Source organism: Parasteatoda tepidariorum, chromosome 3 (assembly GCF_043381705.1).
Source record: "Parasteatoda tepidariorum isolate YZ-2023 chromosome 3, CAS_Ptep_4.0, whole genome shotgun sequence".
In the NCBI taxonomy this organism is placed as follows: domain Eukaryota; kingdom Metazoa; phylum Arthropoda; class Arachnida; order Araneae; family Theridiidae; genus Parasteatoda; species Parasteatoda tepidariorum.
The window spans coordinates 94,371,724-94,389,532 of record NC_092206.1 but is presented as its reverse complement, the minus strand read 5'-3'; the positions used below and the strand labels follow the sequence as shown (position 1 = coordinate 94,389,532).

Genomic DNA, 17,809 nt, shown 5'->3' with positions numbered 1-17,809 from the left:
TTTAGAGTTTCGGGTTTTTTTAAAATTATTAGATAGCAATAGAATTTCCATACGTGTTTTTACAATTTGTTTCAATATTGATAAACTATAAATACAAAAATAAGTTATTTTATTTGTAATTTGGTTATAGTTTAGCAAGTAATAAAATGAACTAATTGCAGGAGTTCAAGGTTTTTTAATTCATGAGTTTATCAGAAATTTATTTTAAGTTTGCAGTTAGATAATACTTTAGAGAAATGTTCGTTTTAATAGAGGCATAAAAATAGTCTTTAACTCTTTGTTCAGTGAATTAATATAAATTTGGATTTCTATCAATTTATAGCCATTCAATTTTTAGTTTCAAATGTCCTTAAAAATCATTAAATTAATCATCGTTTTACTGTTAATTTTCAGTAAAGTAAATATTCGTTAATTTAATATCTTTTTTTAAATATGAATTAGTTAGATTTTAATTTAAAGTTCAGGATGAAAATTCAATTTTAAATGAATTAGATTTAATTCAATTTTGGTTCTTACTTAGACTCAAATAATCAAATTCTTATTTATTGAATAACACTCTAATTTATCATCTTCCTGCATGCAATTTCTTTAAGTTTTTAAATGCGTAATAAGTATAATCAATAATTAAACTAAGTAAGTTCTAAAATACGAGTAAGTCCTAATTTATATAATAAGAGGTGCAAAATTCAAGATTAAACAGTAACTTTATACTTTTTGGATAAAATGTATATTCAATTAAAATAAGAGTATTTAAAAATTAATTAATAATGTTTATGAGTTTTACAATGTCTTAACTTGTGCAAAAAGTTTTATTGTTTACTATATTTGAAATCTAGTTGCTTTTTTAAAAATGAGCAAATGGATCGTTGATTTAAAATCAGCGAGTGATATTTTTCGTTACCTGCCAGTCACGTGTTCACGTAATGCAATTTTGTTTTCACCCAATCAACTTTCTTAATAAGTTTTGACACTTATCCAAAATCCTATTCTTTTTATGAATTCTCTCATCTAAAGTGCAAACTATTTTACTTCTCCATAACGTCATTTATTTATCCCTCATAAAACAAGTCTGTATCGCTTTTGTTAAGTCTGGTGGAAGTCTGGATAGAAGGAATTTGATTTAATCTCTCTGAAAGGTGCAATTAAGTCTACTTTATTGCATCCTAAACCAAAGTCGCCTACACTTTAACGTCACTGCTTCTCCTTTATTTAGATTTTTATCATCTAAATACTCTCCCGACTCTCTCTCAAGAATTATTCTCTCATATTGAAGAGAGAAGGAAGTTAAATATAGAATCTCTCCTTTTCCCCTGACTACTTCTGCGCCCTCTGTCGGCCCGTGGTGTTGTCTCCCAAACCTATTTTTCAAGATCAAACCATTGCAGTGAAGGACGCTGAAGGTCGGATCATACATTCGCTCTGCACCTTTGTGAAATGCTCTACGTGAAATGCTGGTGATTCCTCGATGTTGAAGGGCAAAAACTTCACAGACGAGGCTGCCTGTAGTTTAAGCAGCTGCCGAACAAAAGCGGAAACTCTGGCTCGGTCAGCAAATAGCCGGATATGGCCTAACACGTGGGGAATGGTCGTCGATGGTGAAGCCGTTTCAAATGGATTACGAGAGCAAGAGGATGAAGAATTTTTCGATGCTTCTCCATCCCCCGTGGAAGAGGATAGATGCGATCGTCGGGATGACAGTTCGGCAGCTACCGTGGCAGGTAGGGCGAAATTGTTCGAATTACTTCAACAGCACGCGGTGGATGACGTAACCGATGTTTTTTATGACGTCAGCGAGAATGTTGAAGTGACTGATTCCATTGGTGAAAATCGAGAGGCAGTTTCGAATGTAAATCATCAATCGAATGAAAAAGATGCTTTCGATGAAGCATGTGACTATAAAACACACGAGCAGTTTACAGACAAGGGCGATATTGTTTTTGAAAACCAATATGAAAATATTCTATCTAAAAGTTTAGATAAACTCACAATGAAGGATTTACAAAGTACCGACATTAGTGAAAATGTATGTGATATTTCAGACAACATTTCAGTAAATAGTATACCTGAACCTGCTATTTTTAGTGGCAGTATAAACAGCGAAAATCATATATTACATAATTTAAATAATTCCTCTTTTGATTATAATTGTTCGGATAATATTCTCTTGGATTCATGCGCCAGGGAAAATACTTCAGATGATAATTTATTCTCTCAAGAAAAACAATTATCTTTGACAAATGGACACGATGATGATGATGTAAATAAAGTTTGCGAGTCCAATGGTGCTGACCAAAATGATTTTGACTCAAGCGAAGCTCATGATTTAGTGAACACACAATCCCCTAAAGCACCGCATTCATCGCCCATTCAAATTCTTGAAGAAAGCAGCTCACCTGTACTCTCTCCTGTACAAGATGAACTCACGATTCCAAAACCCACCGATCCACTCAGACTCGAAGTTTTCGGTGAATTTCGTCCTATCATCTCCCGAAGTACTTCTCTAAAAACTGGTAAAACTCCTCCTGGCACACCAGGACGTAAGAAAATTGTCCGTTTTGCTGACGTACTTGGTCTGGACTTGGAGGATGTCCGCCACATAATTAGCGGAGATTTGCCTAATGTTCCGCCATCAGCCTATAATGATTTGGTGCTAGCTGAAGAGGAAAAACCTGATCGACCACCTTCGACCATAGAACTGAAAAACAGACAGCAGGGAGTTTGGGAAACTATTCAATCCGCAACAGGTCCGAATGTTCTTTTTCCTACATTTCCCATTCCCGGACAACAACCGGACTTCCACGACAGACTGCAAACTCAGGGTATATGCCTGGAATCTGTGGTCATATCAGACTTCAGTGTCCAGTGTACGTGCAGAGTGATGAATTGGGGATTTAGCAAAAAAGTTCGAGCCAGGTACACCGTCAACAAGTGGATGACTTCAAACGATATTGAAGCTTCATACGTCCCAGGCTCCATGCAACATAACACTGACAGCTTCACTTTTAGTATATTTTTGCCACCAATGTACAACAGTGTAGAATTTGCGTTATGCTATACAGTGAATGGTAAAGAATATTGGGATAATAATAGAGGAACAAATTATAATCTTAGTTGCCATGGGAATTCTAACACCATCCAAGCTTCCACACCTAGTAGTCCAACATGGGTGCACCAGTTTTGGTAAACTTCGTAAAAATCATTTTTTTTCTGAATAATAATTCGAAAAAACTTTTTTTTTTTACTTAAGTTGTAATTTTAAAGATGCTTTTTAACCACTTAATAAGTGAATTTGGATACAAAAGCAAAATGAAGTCACTTTTTAAACTGACTGAAGATGTAAGTATACCTTCATACTATTTCGTGTCTTGAACTTGAGCATTATTTAACGGAATGGCCTTTATTGTAGACATAGATGCTGATGTAGGTATATTTTATTTTTCAAGCAATTCAGAAAGCATTGGATATAAAAACAAATCAAGTTCATAAAAGAGGTTGAAAGACAAAGGTTTTTTTTTTTAAATTTTTGATTTATTATTATTTTTTTAATTAATTGACGAAATCCTAAAACGGAATAATCCGTGAAGTTTAGTTTCCATGAATTAAAGTAAGGAAACTTTTTTTTCTATTTCATCATTTTAGATTAGATTATCTTTCGATTTTATTGTCATAGGATGATCTAAGCAGGGTTTTATATCCAAAGCTCCATATAATGTGTGCTAGAAAAATGTGTATCGTCGTTAATAGACGAATGAATTAGTGTTATTTATTAACTATGTTGAACTATCAATATGTATAGTCTTCCCAAGGCGATAAACAAATCACTAAAACTCAATATAATTTTTTTTTAAATCTGAAACTAATTTTGTCAATGGGAAGAATTTTATCATTGTTGTGTATATTTGCTTTTATATATTTATTAAATTCCTTTTTTGATTTCTGATCATAATTTTGAGAACGAATTAAATGGCACGAAATGCGATATATGTACGTACGTTTCAGACGTACATTAGTACGTACACAACAATTTTGTTTCCACCAATGCAGTATATTGTTTAACAGTATTTACGCATATATGATGTTAAAAAGTTTGTGATTATTTTTAGCAGTATTATTGTTTTTAAAGTTATTTCACGTGGTAGTTTGTTTTAGACTAGTGAGATGTCATTATTATGTAAATAGAAAATATTTATAATAATTATATTTCTTATATTAACATAGTAAAAATACCATCACGATAACAGAATTATAATATTTATAACTATATTTAGCAAAATTATTCAATTTTAAAACGTTCGACTAAACTTTGAAGTGCTATTAACGTCAATAAATTGATAACTTACATTTAAATGAACATCATGATTATTCATAAATATGAACTAATTTTATAACTTTAACAAAGAAAATAAAAACAATTGTTTTAATAATAAAATAAATTTATAGCATCATTTCTTTACGCATAAACTGTAATATTGAAAATATTTTTTAGTTAAATTTAAGTTTCCTAAAATTCAAAACTGTTTAAAACATAAGAATAATCAATTTTTTCTAAAGTTTAAATTGGAAAGTAATTTTTTATATTAAGGAATATTATTGAAAAAATATGCTTCAAATTTTAAAATATAATTGTTTAGTTTTTCATAAATGTTTAATTTGTTTTTAAATTCCAATCAATCGATATATTAGAAATCAATTTTTAATCAATTATTAAGTATAAAAAACTATGAATTGGTAAGTACAAAGTAATTCGTTTTTTTTGTAATTGTTGAGAATAAATGTTTTAAAAATAAAATAAGTATTTTAGTATGGAATATTATTTCATAATATTTTAAAATGTAAATTGAAGTGTCAAAAATAAATTCTTATTAGTTATTAAATTTAATTTTAAATTTTTCAGTTGTAAAGCTTAAAAAATATTGTAGTAAATCTTAAAAAATTTACTTGAAAGTAGTGGTTTAATTATAAAATGAAGTATTATTTTGAAGTACAAATCAAAAGATTGGAAATTTAATTTGTTAGCTAATTTAAGAGCTTGATGTAGAATGTACTTGTCTGATAATTGTATGGTGGCATGAAATGAAATTCAAAATTTTTATCAATATTTTTGTAAGTGATACAAATTTTTACTAAAAGTATTTACTACAAACAAAGTAACTACGTAAAACTAACACTAAACTATTTTTAAGTGATAGTTTTTAGTAAATAGTCCATGTAAGTGCCATATTTTAGAGTTGAAAGTTATATTTTTAGTTTTAGTTGGATGTTGGAAGTTATTTTTAGAAAAAATGAATTTTGTTGTGTTACGAAACAGATAGCTTGTTTTGAGAAATATGTGTATGTTCAATTTGAATTTAAACTTACATATTCCTTTCAAATGATACTTTCTCAAGAACATTACAACAGGAATATTTAACTATTTCTCCATTTTCTCTTCATTGAATGTGAACTGAATTAGAAAAAAAATCTTAACATTTTTAATAATTTTTGCCAAAAACAAAGTCTAAGTGGATATTATATTGTGTTGTTCTTTTAATTAAAAATCTCAAATAAATTTGGAAATTGTAATATCTGCTATAATAACAGCATTTTATTTTTCGACATGTATTGATTTACAAAAAAGGACATCAAACTCCTACATTAATTTATCTACTTGCACTTATTCTCATATCATTATTATATGTATAAACCAGGAAATTTAATACTACCATTTTAAAATTGTTTTATAACATTTTTAAATATATCCTGATATGGTGTTTTTGCACAAACTATAAAAACATATCATAAAATTCATTCTGTGAACTTAAAAACTAATTTAAATATTTAATTTTTAAAGCTTAGGAATTTATCAATAATAACGAATTACTTATTATTTAATATGAAGTAAAGAATTAATACATTACAAAATATACATGCTATAAACATTTATTTATGCTTCTGAATTTATGTTATTATTGTTTTAATGCTTTCGAATTTATGTTCTGTTCTAATGCTATTTTAAATTTCAAACAATTAAACTTATTTTCTTTTAAGAATTTCTTACAACATAAAACCATATATTAAACTATACTCAAACTAACTGAGTGGAGTTTTTTTTTGTGTTATTTGTATTTATTTACTTATAAATATGAATACAAAGCATTTTATATATTTTGAGTTACATAATTTCTTCATTTCGGATTATTTAGAGACATTTCAGTTTTGATCCCTTCCCCTAAAAGAAGAAAAAAGTATTGCTATATCTTTCTTATATTTGTAAATAAAAACTTGATGAAATTTTTCTAATTTCCATTCATGTTTAAAATGTTTCACCGAAAATTTTTAAATTTCCATCCATATTTAAAGTTGAAGATGAATAACTTCTCAATGAAATATTTGACAACCGCTTTGTAATTGAAAGCGTTGTAATGTGAAATATTTTACAGCATTTATTAAATTACATTAAAAAGTGTTTTATTAATATTTGTAAGCAAGTTATGAAAATTACTTGATATTGAAGTATGTAATATAAACTTATATATAAGATAAATGATTTTAAATTAAATATGTGACTTATTTATCAAAAACAAATAAATAAATAACCTATATACGAGAAAATATTTCAATATTCAATAATATGCTTCAATATTAAGTAACCAAAATGCCAATTTCAACGAAGATAGTTTTAAGGAAATATAATAATATAGTGCTCTATTACTAAGTAAATCAAGTTAAAACAAAATAATATCCCCATTTCAAAACAAGTTCGTCAACAGCATTTTAAAAAAAATAATAGTTAATATTTCATAAAATAACTATTCTCGATTTAATTGAATGTTGCTTAAAAGAATTTTATTACAACTAGGAGGCTTCGCCCCCTGCTCGCTGGCGCTCGCCAACCCCCAGAACTGCTTTCGCAGTTCATTTCGGATTGCTTCGCAATCCGATGCTCGCTTTGCTCGCTCATTGGATACGTTCTTAACGTCTAGCTTTTGTATACTTTCTTGAACACTGAAATTCCAAAAACTTTTCACTGTAGAAAATTCTAAACCTGTGCATTTCAATATAAATTTGAAATTGCAAACAGTTCACAGATTCTTCTTAATCACACTATTCTAAATTTCAGTTGTTGAGAAAAGTAACTGTTGTAAGTTTGGTTTTAAAGTCTTTCCCACCAGAAGGCTTAAACCATGTATTGTAAAACAATATGAAATAGTACTGAACGCCGGATGTAAAGCATCGGCTTCGATGAAGATACTTTTGTGAGAATTTTTTTGATAATTCGGTGAGAATTCACCCGATTAGACATATGAAGCTCACTACGTGCTCTTGCACGCCGAAGCCTATCAATTTAAACGTATTAGTGTTTTATATAATATAGATTAGCAATATGATGCTCACTACGTGCTCCTGCGCGCCGAAGCCTATCAATTAAAAATGAAAACTGTTGCCAACGCGAGAAAAGAAATATCATCGGTTTTATTGATACATACGTATTAGCGTTTTATATAATATAGATGTTTATTTTTATCAATTGTAGCCAGATTTAAATAATATCATTATAGTTATAGATTGTTTTATTTGATCCATTTGAGCATATAAAAAAAAAATTAGGAAACTAATTTTAATTCTCTAAAGCAACGATTCCCAATTTTTTCCGGTTTTATTTCCTTTCAAAATGATATATATCTTCTTTTGGGGGACTCGAACTTAATAAATAAAACCCGTTAGTAATTAATTTTGAAGGTTTTTGATTCAATGTTTCATCAATAATAGTCTTAAAATGAGGCTTCATGTCTGACAGTTGAATTAACCGGTTAGGAGTAGCATAAAGTCTAGTTTTGAATTAGTTTTTTTATTGTAGGTATGAATTGAAAATGAATAAAATAAACTTAATTATACTTTTTTAATCTAAATGAAAACGAAAAAAAAAAACTGTTATAAGCTTTGAGGATGGTTATCAGAAAAATATACTTCTTTATCGGTGAATCTAGCTTTTTATTTTTAATCGAAAAATTTAATTTAAAATGTTTATGCTTTTTATATTTTACTCAATCTATTGTTATAAATTAAAAGATGTATTTTTTACGGCAGTTTTAATTAAATAATTTCATTGAAATAACCAAAATATTTAATAAATAATATATTTTTGATTGGATTTAAATATAAATTTAAGATTTCTAAATCATCACTGTTAAAAAAATAAAAAAAAATAAAAAGAAAAAAAAGAAAGAAAGAAATTTTAACTATCGGAGTCCCTGAAATCCCTGATCCATAGGAAGCGCTGCTCTCGATCATCAGCACAAGTTGTAAAGTCATCAAATACTAAAATGACTCTTAACATAATAAGTTTTTATATTTTTAATGTGCTCATAATGTCAGAAGTTGGAATCATAATTATTTATAAATATTATTGATTAAATTTTTATCTTTTATCTAAATTCTTCTACTCTTCTAAAATTGTTTAGTTCTCATAATGATATTTAAAAACTAAATATCGTCGCTTTGAAACTAAACCGTTGTAACTCAAAAAAGTCGAAAAATGAGATTTTTGGGTCATTTTGTGTAAAAAAAATCACCATTTTAGAAAAACAACCTGTTATCTTTATAGTTCCATAAAATTAATTTAGAGAGCAGATAAATCGTCATCGCATTGCCGCGATTAACATTAGCGTCGAAAGTTTGAAATCGCTCTACTGAAAAACTTGCTTTTTTGAGTTACCACGGTTTAGTTTCAAAGCGACGATATATGAATAATATAGTGAATAAATTAAAGACTGACAACAAATGAAGTAATAAGAACAATTAATGTGACATATGGATAAATCGAAGCATTGAAATTATAAATTTACTTAAATGTAAAATTGTATTGCTCAATTAAATTAAATAAATCGTTGAAATTATCAACTAAATTAATAAAAGATCTTATTACGTAATTCAATTTGTAAATTTAATGAAAATTTGTTATGACCGAAATTTAAAAAGTACCAAAAAAATAAATAAACAGGCTAATGGAAAGTAATAGCTCTATAGACAAAATTTTTAAATGAAATATTAAAATGATTAATAGAATTAAATTAAGTTTCAAAATAATAAATAATGAATGAATCCAAGGATGTAATATATTTAATTAAAAACTTAATGGCAAACGAAGCAATATACAGTTTTCTTACTATTAATTTTGATATTTTTTTGTCCTAAACAATTATTACTAAAATGCAAAATAAATAGAACTATTTTTAATTTTAAGTGTGACGTTGGTTTTAAATTCTTTTATTATGGTATCATATTTTTGAGGATTAAAAATTTTATTACTTCGTTTTTGATTTATAAAGTGATTGATTATTTCAGTAATAAAATTAAAATTTTATGCGTATTTTTTTAATTTTATAAAAAAATTTAAAATCCTTATAACATTTTAAAAACCTTGCAGTAAACAGCATAATCTATCACTTTTAATTCTGAAATTTTTCTAAGTTCTTTTTCTATCTAAAAAGGAATAGACAAAATAATTTTTTATATGATTTCAGGACTAAAAACTATCTGTAAAAAGTTCCAGTCTGATTGGCGATGCATTCCCTGTAGGAAAAAAAAATTGTATTCCCTGCATTCAGAAAAATAGATGAATCAATTAATTATTGTTCTTTTCCCTTTCGTTATAGGTCGTCTACGCAGCTTAAAATTCTAACAAATAAGCTATTGTTTTTTGAAGTCACGTGTCTGTCTCGTTTATTGGAAACGTGATGCAAAAAGGGTCGCGTTTCACCTTCATTTGTTACTAAATCATCCATAAATATTTTTCCTCATATTTTTCATTAATGAAACATAATACATTAAATTCTGGACAGAGAGTAATTTTATTAAAGTTTTAATAACTCTGTTTACTATTTTTCTTTTCTTTTCCAATAAAAAAATGTTTTAGGAAATATATTAAATCAAAATTTTTTAACGATAACGAAAGCTTCCATCCATTGAAAGGGCATTTTTATTGTTCTAACTACTTCCTAATAACAGAAATTTTTTCATTTACTTTTTAAAACACCCATTGTAGCGTGAAAAGAAATTTAAAATTATTTAAAAAAGTAGTTTCCGTCTAAAATTTAATTAAAAAAAATTGCTTTGCAATAATTATATTGAGTTTTTCGTGATAGCCACACATACGTTCTTACAATCTTTTTCAAAAATGAAGTTAAAAATGTTTACTCTAAAAATGATACATATTTAATACTTAAGCTAGGAAAAAAGCCAAAATGCTTTTGAGAAACGAATCACTACTAAGGAAAGCCTGTGTAATAGTTGCGGGAAACAGGCTAGAAGGTGATTTATAAAAAAACTTCATCAAGCAATAAAACTATTTTTGCTATTTTTAGTTGCCGATTTTCGCCGCAAATCACTACTGCTAGAGTATTTGCTTTCTTCCTATTAAATATTTATAATCCACTGATAATCTACTTCATTTTGGACTAGAATTTTAAAAATATATAGGATGTTCTTAACCACCACTCTTACTGTATATTTTTGGAATCCATGTTTTAAAAAAAAAATCAGAAATTAATGAAGAAGTCGGAAATTAATTTTTAATCACGGATGAAATAAAAACATTCTCGAAATCTGACAAATTATAGTAGAAGAAGGTAGATATAATGGACATCAAAACAAATTAGATGAAACTTGTAGCCGTCTTTAATAATCTAGTTTCAACTCCTCTCTGTTTCTTCCGGCAATCATACAGGTTTTTGAACTTTTAGTTCCGCCTTTCTCAGTTGTGGTTCTTTAGGTTTCAATAACTTTTCTTTTTCTCCTCGCTTAAATATTTTTCTCAGACACCTCGTGAATACTTTTTCGACATCAATTTTTGATGAGGATTTCAAAAATTCGTATTAAAAGCTGTCATAACGGAACAATCAATTAAGGTAGCTGATTAATACAAAAACATGGTTTTTAGCAAATCTTTCGAAATTGAGTTTATTATAAATTTGGAATCCCTGTACTCTTAGCCTTCTAAAACTATTTTACTTTTGTTTGTATTTCAACTATTACGAAGTTATAGCAGTTTTTGTGCAAAGTGATAACAGTGGACTGACTAATGATTTAAAGTCTTTAAATGCGTTTATCTCAAAATCAGATTTTTTTCACATTTTACACCACCTTAAATTCGATATCTCATGTTGTTTTTAAAATAATTGTCTACAATTTCTCATGGGTGTTTATGATTATAACACACATTTGTTGAATTACAGACTAACAGAAAAAGTAGAATTTCATTTTTTATGCATATTTTTCGACAAAGACTAGTGCGGAAATTTTTTAAAATTTGCTTTTTTAACTACATTGATCCCTAACTCAGTAGTATATGCATTTGCTTTTAAGATAATAATTCAAAACATATTTAATAGCCTTCTTAATGAAATACTCAAAGGTTTTCCTGTTTTAGGCGATAGAAATTTTCGTACGGTATTTAGTGTATATCAGAAAGATTGCCTTATTTTTATCTAAAATTGGCCATATAAAAAAAAAATAATAAAGATCAGTTTTTTTTGCTAGTTTTATAAGTTCTTACACATAATAAAACAAATAAACTAGTTTTTAAAATTTAATATCAATATTTACTTAGTCGGATACCTTAATGATGCCATTTTTTTAGAAAATTGAAAAATTTCCTTTTCGTATAAATTTGCTTTCTAACTGACATCAAATGCTTATAATTTTGGGTGTTTTTTTTAAAAAATATGTTAGAAGTGCTCAAAGCGTAAATGACTAATCGTTTTGATCAATATTTCTAATTTATTTTTACACCGTAATATTATTGCCTGTTAGAAAAATGAAGGGTTTTTAAGGAGTGTGCTCTGAAATCAATTAAAGCAAAAGGTTTGAAATTTTAAATAATTTCTTAGTAATTACGATACATTAAAATAAAACATTGTATTCAATGCCCACATTTTTCTACTTGTCCTCACAATTTTGATTATTACTTACATGCAATATAATTTATTAATATACAATCAATTGAGATAAAAAGCTCGTTTATTAAAAATATTTTTTTTCCAGAGTTTTGGTAAAAAACCCTCTGACGTTTCCTCGACGAGAGATTTGCATAAATCGAAAATATGATTAGCTGAAACAATTTTTTTAAGACTAGCTCTTTATTATCTTAGCTATAAAAAAGGAGTAAATAATTAATAAATTGGTACTAATCAATATTCCAAAAACGTGCATAACATATATGATTGTATCGACACAATTAATAAAACTAATTCCAGTTTCGTATTACTATGTGTAACTTGTCACGGCGACTTTACGTTAGGAAAACACATTTTTAGAAGCTAATCCCTTCAAAATAAGTGCATTTAATATTAACACACACATAAAGATTTTTAATAAGAAAAATATGTGGTTTAATCATTAAGCCATTCCATATTCTCATGAATGATATTGATTTTTTTTAAATTAAATAAACTTTCTAAATAAAACTCTTTTTTTAATTTTTTAAAAATAAATTTTATTAGTTATTTTAACACTTTACATTTAAAATGTGAGTTCAGATTACCATTGCAGCGTTTTAAAAAACCACCACTAAACGTTAAAACATGGAGTAAACATTTTATTTACTAGCCGTTAGATGTTAGATGAATCAACGAGTTGTGAGTGTGTACCACCGTTTAAACAGCCATTGACAGTACTTCATTGACAAAGAGTTTATTAATTGTATAAGAGTTGAGTCATCAAAAACAAGGGCTAACATAAGCAATCGTGCAACAAGATAGATTAAAAAAACAGGTGACTGGTAAAACAGAGCTATAAGTTAACGCAAAGTGCTCGTCGCACTTTTCTACAATCTACAAAAACAGGAGACAGATTAGGAACTGTTTTGGAGGGTTTTGCGAAGAAATGTATTGAACTCGGTTACAGGAAAATATAAAACATAGGTTTGGTTGAGAAATGTGGAACGGCAAATGAAAGTGAAGGCATTTTAATTATATGATATACGACAGATTTTCTTTCTGGTTAATTTGTTCTGATGTCATCGTATGGAAAATCACCAAAATGGATAGAATTGTAAGTCTCTTGTTTCAGTTAGAAGTGGTGAAAAGCTTCCTCGATATAAAAATAAATGGGATTTTTTTTGTAATAACAGCATCTTCCATTTTCATACGCAGTACAGCACCGAACAAAAAAATTAGTCACTTCTGAAGAAATTATTAAAAAAAGAACTCAAAGTAACATGAACTTATTAACCATTTGGATTCGATTAAAAGTAAATAAACAAGGTTTTACTAATTCGTAGCATTCAGTTTAAGCTACTCTCTGAGAATTTATACTCGCGAGTCCACCAAACTGCAGGAATTGTTGATATCATAGTTTTACACACTGTTAAAACATACCTTGCTCGAAAGTCAATATTTAATATAAGAAATGCTAGGAAATTATCAAATATTTGCGGTTTCTTTACCTCTTTAACGCTCTTTTATTTTCTCTGAGAAATAGGTAAAAATATATTCCCTTCCATTGAAATAACGTGCATGCATTCACTTGTTTCGTGAGTCTACATTCGCATTTGAATGCATAATTAAAGTGGTAAATCAGCTATTATGGTATTATAGTTCATTCTGTATGAAATGATTAGATTAAGGGGAAAAAACTTGCTGCCTTGGTGAACCACACGCAATTCCTATTAATGCTCGGCCACAGGGGCATTCTCATTAAATCGTTTGGCGTTTTATTAATATGTTTATCGTAACGAATTGAAAGAATAATTGGATTTAAAAAGAAATCAACTGTGCTTCGAACAAAATTCTACTTAGGGAATACAGGATGCGTACAGTGCGCAAAAAAAGAGAAAACGGACTACCCAGAATAACTTCTGATCGAATGATTGGCTCTTCAAGTTCTAGGACTCAATCCTAATGGTTTGAAAAGGTGTCCTCAAATATGTTAATTAATAAGTGTTGACGATATTTTAGGTTCAAAATCCGATACAAAAACGCATTTTCTCTGAATAAATAATCCTTTTCTTCGGCGGATTTGGATTTCTGACTCCCAAAATGCAGGGGGTAACCGCATCATTTGATCTGTTTTGAGCACCCAAAACAGCGGCATCGGTGGCTCTTAGGATTGTTTAATGTAAAAATATAACTCATAGTTTCTTTAACACTTGCTTCAATTTTTATTAATTTTTAGATATGAATTTTTATAAGAAAAAATTAAAATCTTTCTATTGCGGCAGTAACATATTTTGCTACATTTGCAACACCTAGTTTTTATTTTTCAAAAAAATTTAAACTAATTAAAGTAGCTAAAAATTGAAGTAAATGAACAGTGCGCAAATAAATAAATAAAACGGATCATCCTGAATAACTTTTGATCTAATAATGATCGGATCTTCACGTTCTAGGACTCAATCTTAATGGCTCTAGGGGGTGACTTCAAATATGCCAATTAATAAGTGCAGAGGATATTTTAAGGTACGAAATAAGACACAAAAACGTACTTTCTCTAAATAAACATACCTTTTTTTAGACAGATTTGGATTTTGACCCCCACAAATAAATTGGGTAGCCATAATCTGGGAAATAGGGTACCAACAGTTTGGTCCGGAGAGCCGTCCTAAGTTTGGACCCCTTAATGTTAATCTTACTTTTTGCGTGTTTCTCTATATCTCGAGAACTTTTGAAGCGAATTGAAAAACTTTTGGACACAATTATATAATTCGTTTATCCAAAGACAATTAATTAATGGAAATCCATGTAAAAAATAAATTTTAGTAAGTATTTATTATTTTTTATTATTTTATTTAACAATAGTCAAAAACAATTTAAATTGTAAGGTATAGAAATTTTTTAAAGAACATAATTTTAAAAGTAAAATACAAAATTTGAGCAAAATCAGTTGAATAGTTCCTGAGAAATCAAATTTTAAATACCTGACTTTTTTTAAGCAGGAACTATTCAACCAATTTCGTTCAAATTCGAGCTCACTTCTGACCGAACTATTGGAACCCTATTTCTTAGATTGCGGTTACACCCAGTATTTTGAGAGTTAAAAATCCGAATCTGTCAAAAAAAAGGTATGTTTATTCAGGGAAAGTACGTTTTCGTGTCTGATTCCGTAACTTAAAATATCGTTTGTGCAAATTAATTAACATATTTGAGATCGCCCCTTCAAACCATGAAGATAGATTCCTAAAACGTGAAGATCCGATCATTAGATCAAAAATTATTCATGGTGATCCGTTTTTTATTTTGTGCACTTTACATGACTCCGAGAATGATATTGACTAAAGTTATTATAACTGCTTAATATTTTAGCTGAGTTATGCAGTTTCAATATCTACAAATATGACCTTTTTAAATGGTGGAATTCCCCATTAGTAATGAAATAGTATCAACATTTTATATCCAAGACCATAAATAAAGTACCCTAAATCTCTGTTGATGAAAATTGAAAAAAAAAAGAAAGAAAGAAGGGTTAAAAAAAAGTTAATGAGTGAGTGGTTTGTCATGACATTGCCCCAAGATTTTGAACTATATTCGATAATGTTAAACTCTCTGATTGTTAAATTATCATTTTATGATGTGCTGTTGAAAAATGCATGTTACCTCACTTAATATTCCTAAGTCGGATGAGATCAAAATATTATAGATGTGTTGTTTTATATCTTCAATGGTATAAAAACAAGATGAATGCAATATCTTCAATATTTGACAATATCTTAATGTTTTATATCTATTAATAATTTTACATTTTACAGACATCACACTTTCAAAAACACTTTATTTAAACTACATTTATGAAAAGTGTATGTCAGAATATGATGTTCATTTTAGTTGTTGAAAATGGTTTTATCATTGTAATTGCTTAAGAATTTTATATACAATTTGTCATAGTAAGATGTTTATTCAACTGAATGCAAATATATTATCACAATTTAATAAACAATACTGATTTATGAAACAATGTGTCGTAAGTTACTTATTTAATTGAATGAATTAGTTTTATCATTATGTCGTGTTCACTCATTTTAGTCAAAATAAAATGTGAATGAGAAAATTTTGTCACTATACGTTGTAAATGATATTCTAATAAATGAATAAATTTTGTCACGAAACTATTTAAACAAACAAAATAATTCAATGAAGTAACTAACAGACATACAAAAACAAATAAAACGTATTCCCATCATCAAGATCAAGAAGATTATCTCGTCTGCGTGACTAAGGAAATAACACGTGCTGAATATGGTCCGAGACCAAACCTAACTAGTATATACAACGTACAGTCATTAGGCCTATTAATTAGTGCAGAATTTATTTTAAGTTACTAAATTAGATATAAACAAAAAAATACATTTTCTAAATAAATACTCTTTACCCTCAAAATATAAATCAAAAATGCAATGTGGAAAATATGATCCCTATACTTTAAACTAGAAAGCGGTCGAAAGTTTGACCCCTTAAATGTTAATTTCACTTTTTACGAGTTTCGCCATAACTCCGAAACTTAATGAAGAAAATAAATTTTTTTTCTCACAATTATATAACGTATTTCTTTAAAGTAAAATTCATGCAAAAAATACTTTTTGTAATTATTTATTATTCATGACTAAACTTATTAATGGTAGACAAACATTTTAACTCAAAGGTTACAGTAATTAAAATTTAACTGCTCAAACATTAGAGCAATTTAATCTCCGTAATATCAAAATATAATAAAATCCAAAAACTTCGGTTGACTGATTCTTTGGAAATAAAGATTTAAAAACGCTACAACTTTAAGATAGCTAGATACACAAAAACTGAAACTAACATTAAGGAACCCAAATGTTTGACAGCTCTTCTGCCTAAACTATTTCTATTCAATTTCGTGACCAGCAGTATGATTGTGACAATGTATTCAGAATTGCGCACAAGCCGCTTTTAATTGCAAAAAAAGTTGTACACATTTTTCTAAAGCTGGTTGATCTTCAAGATACCTCTGAGGATTGATTGCCAGTCCTTTACAATCACAGCAAATTATCTTAAATAACTGAGGAATCACAGTTTAATTCATTGTAATAAGTAAGAAATTGCCAAGCACTGCAAGCAAAAAATTGCTAAACTGTGTTGAAGTTAAATAGATATAGATTAGATACATCAAAAGTTTAGTTTGATTTTTTTAGAATGGTGATGTGATTCGCACTGTTTTATGTGTTGTGATTCGCACTAACTTTTCATCTCAGTCATTTTGCACTTTGGTCATTGAATATGTCAGGGATGGCGAACCAATGGCACGCGTGCCATTTATGGCACCCGACACAATATTTCAGGCACGCCACCGATCCCATTTGTTATTACACAAATGGTATTACACTATGAAACATATGTAACAATTAAATTAAAATTCACAAAAAACACACAAAATAATAAACAATTATTAATAAAAAATTAACAATTAATGCTAAAAAAACAATTAATAACAATAATAAGCTAACAATAAATAACTAGCAAAAAAATTAACAGTCCTGCTTAAACTAACATCTTACAACCTAATATAAGTTATTTGCCATCTAATCTGCAACTACAGAAGTCACACTTATTTTACTTTAAGTTGAATTACGCGTATAACTGAGACAGAGCAAATTTTTTTTTCAATGTAAATAAAGAGTTTTGAGTTGATACTATTTAGTATTAATATTTTCCCAATAATCACGAAGTCAAAATTATTTGACGGCGCGTCTATGACCTCATCAAACAATTTTTTCGAAAAAATGGCACGTTGGTGTATAAAGATTCGCCACCCCTGGAATATATTATAACACAGTCAACTAAACCTAAAAGTAAAAAAATTTTTGCTCGGAATA

The 17,809-nt window shown here is 28.2% G+C and overlaps 1 protein-coding gene across 1 annotated transcript; it reads left to right on the top strand.

The window, feature by feature from the left end:
• Window positions 1–1,081: 1,081 nt before the first annotated feature.
• Window positions 1,082–6,073, top strand: LOC107451741 (uncharacterized). The gene has a single exon (XM_016067937.3). The coding sequence runs from the start codon at window positions 1,466–1,468 to the stop codon at window positions 3,182–3,184; it is 1,719 nt and encodes a 572-aa protein (XP_015923423.2). The 5' UTR covers window positions 1,082–1,465; the 3' UTR covers window positions 3,185–6,073.
• Window positions 6,074–17,809: the final 11,736 nt, after the last annotated feature.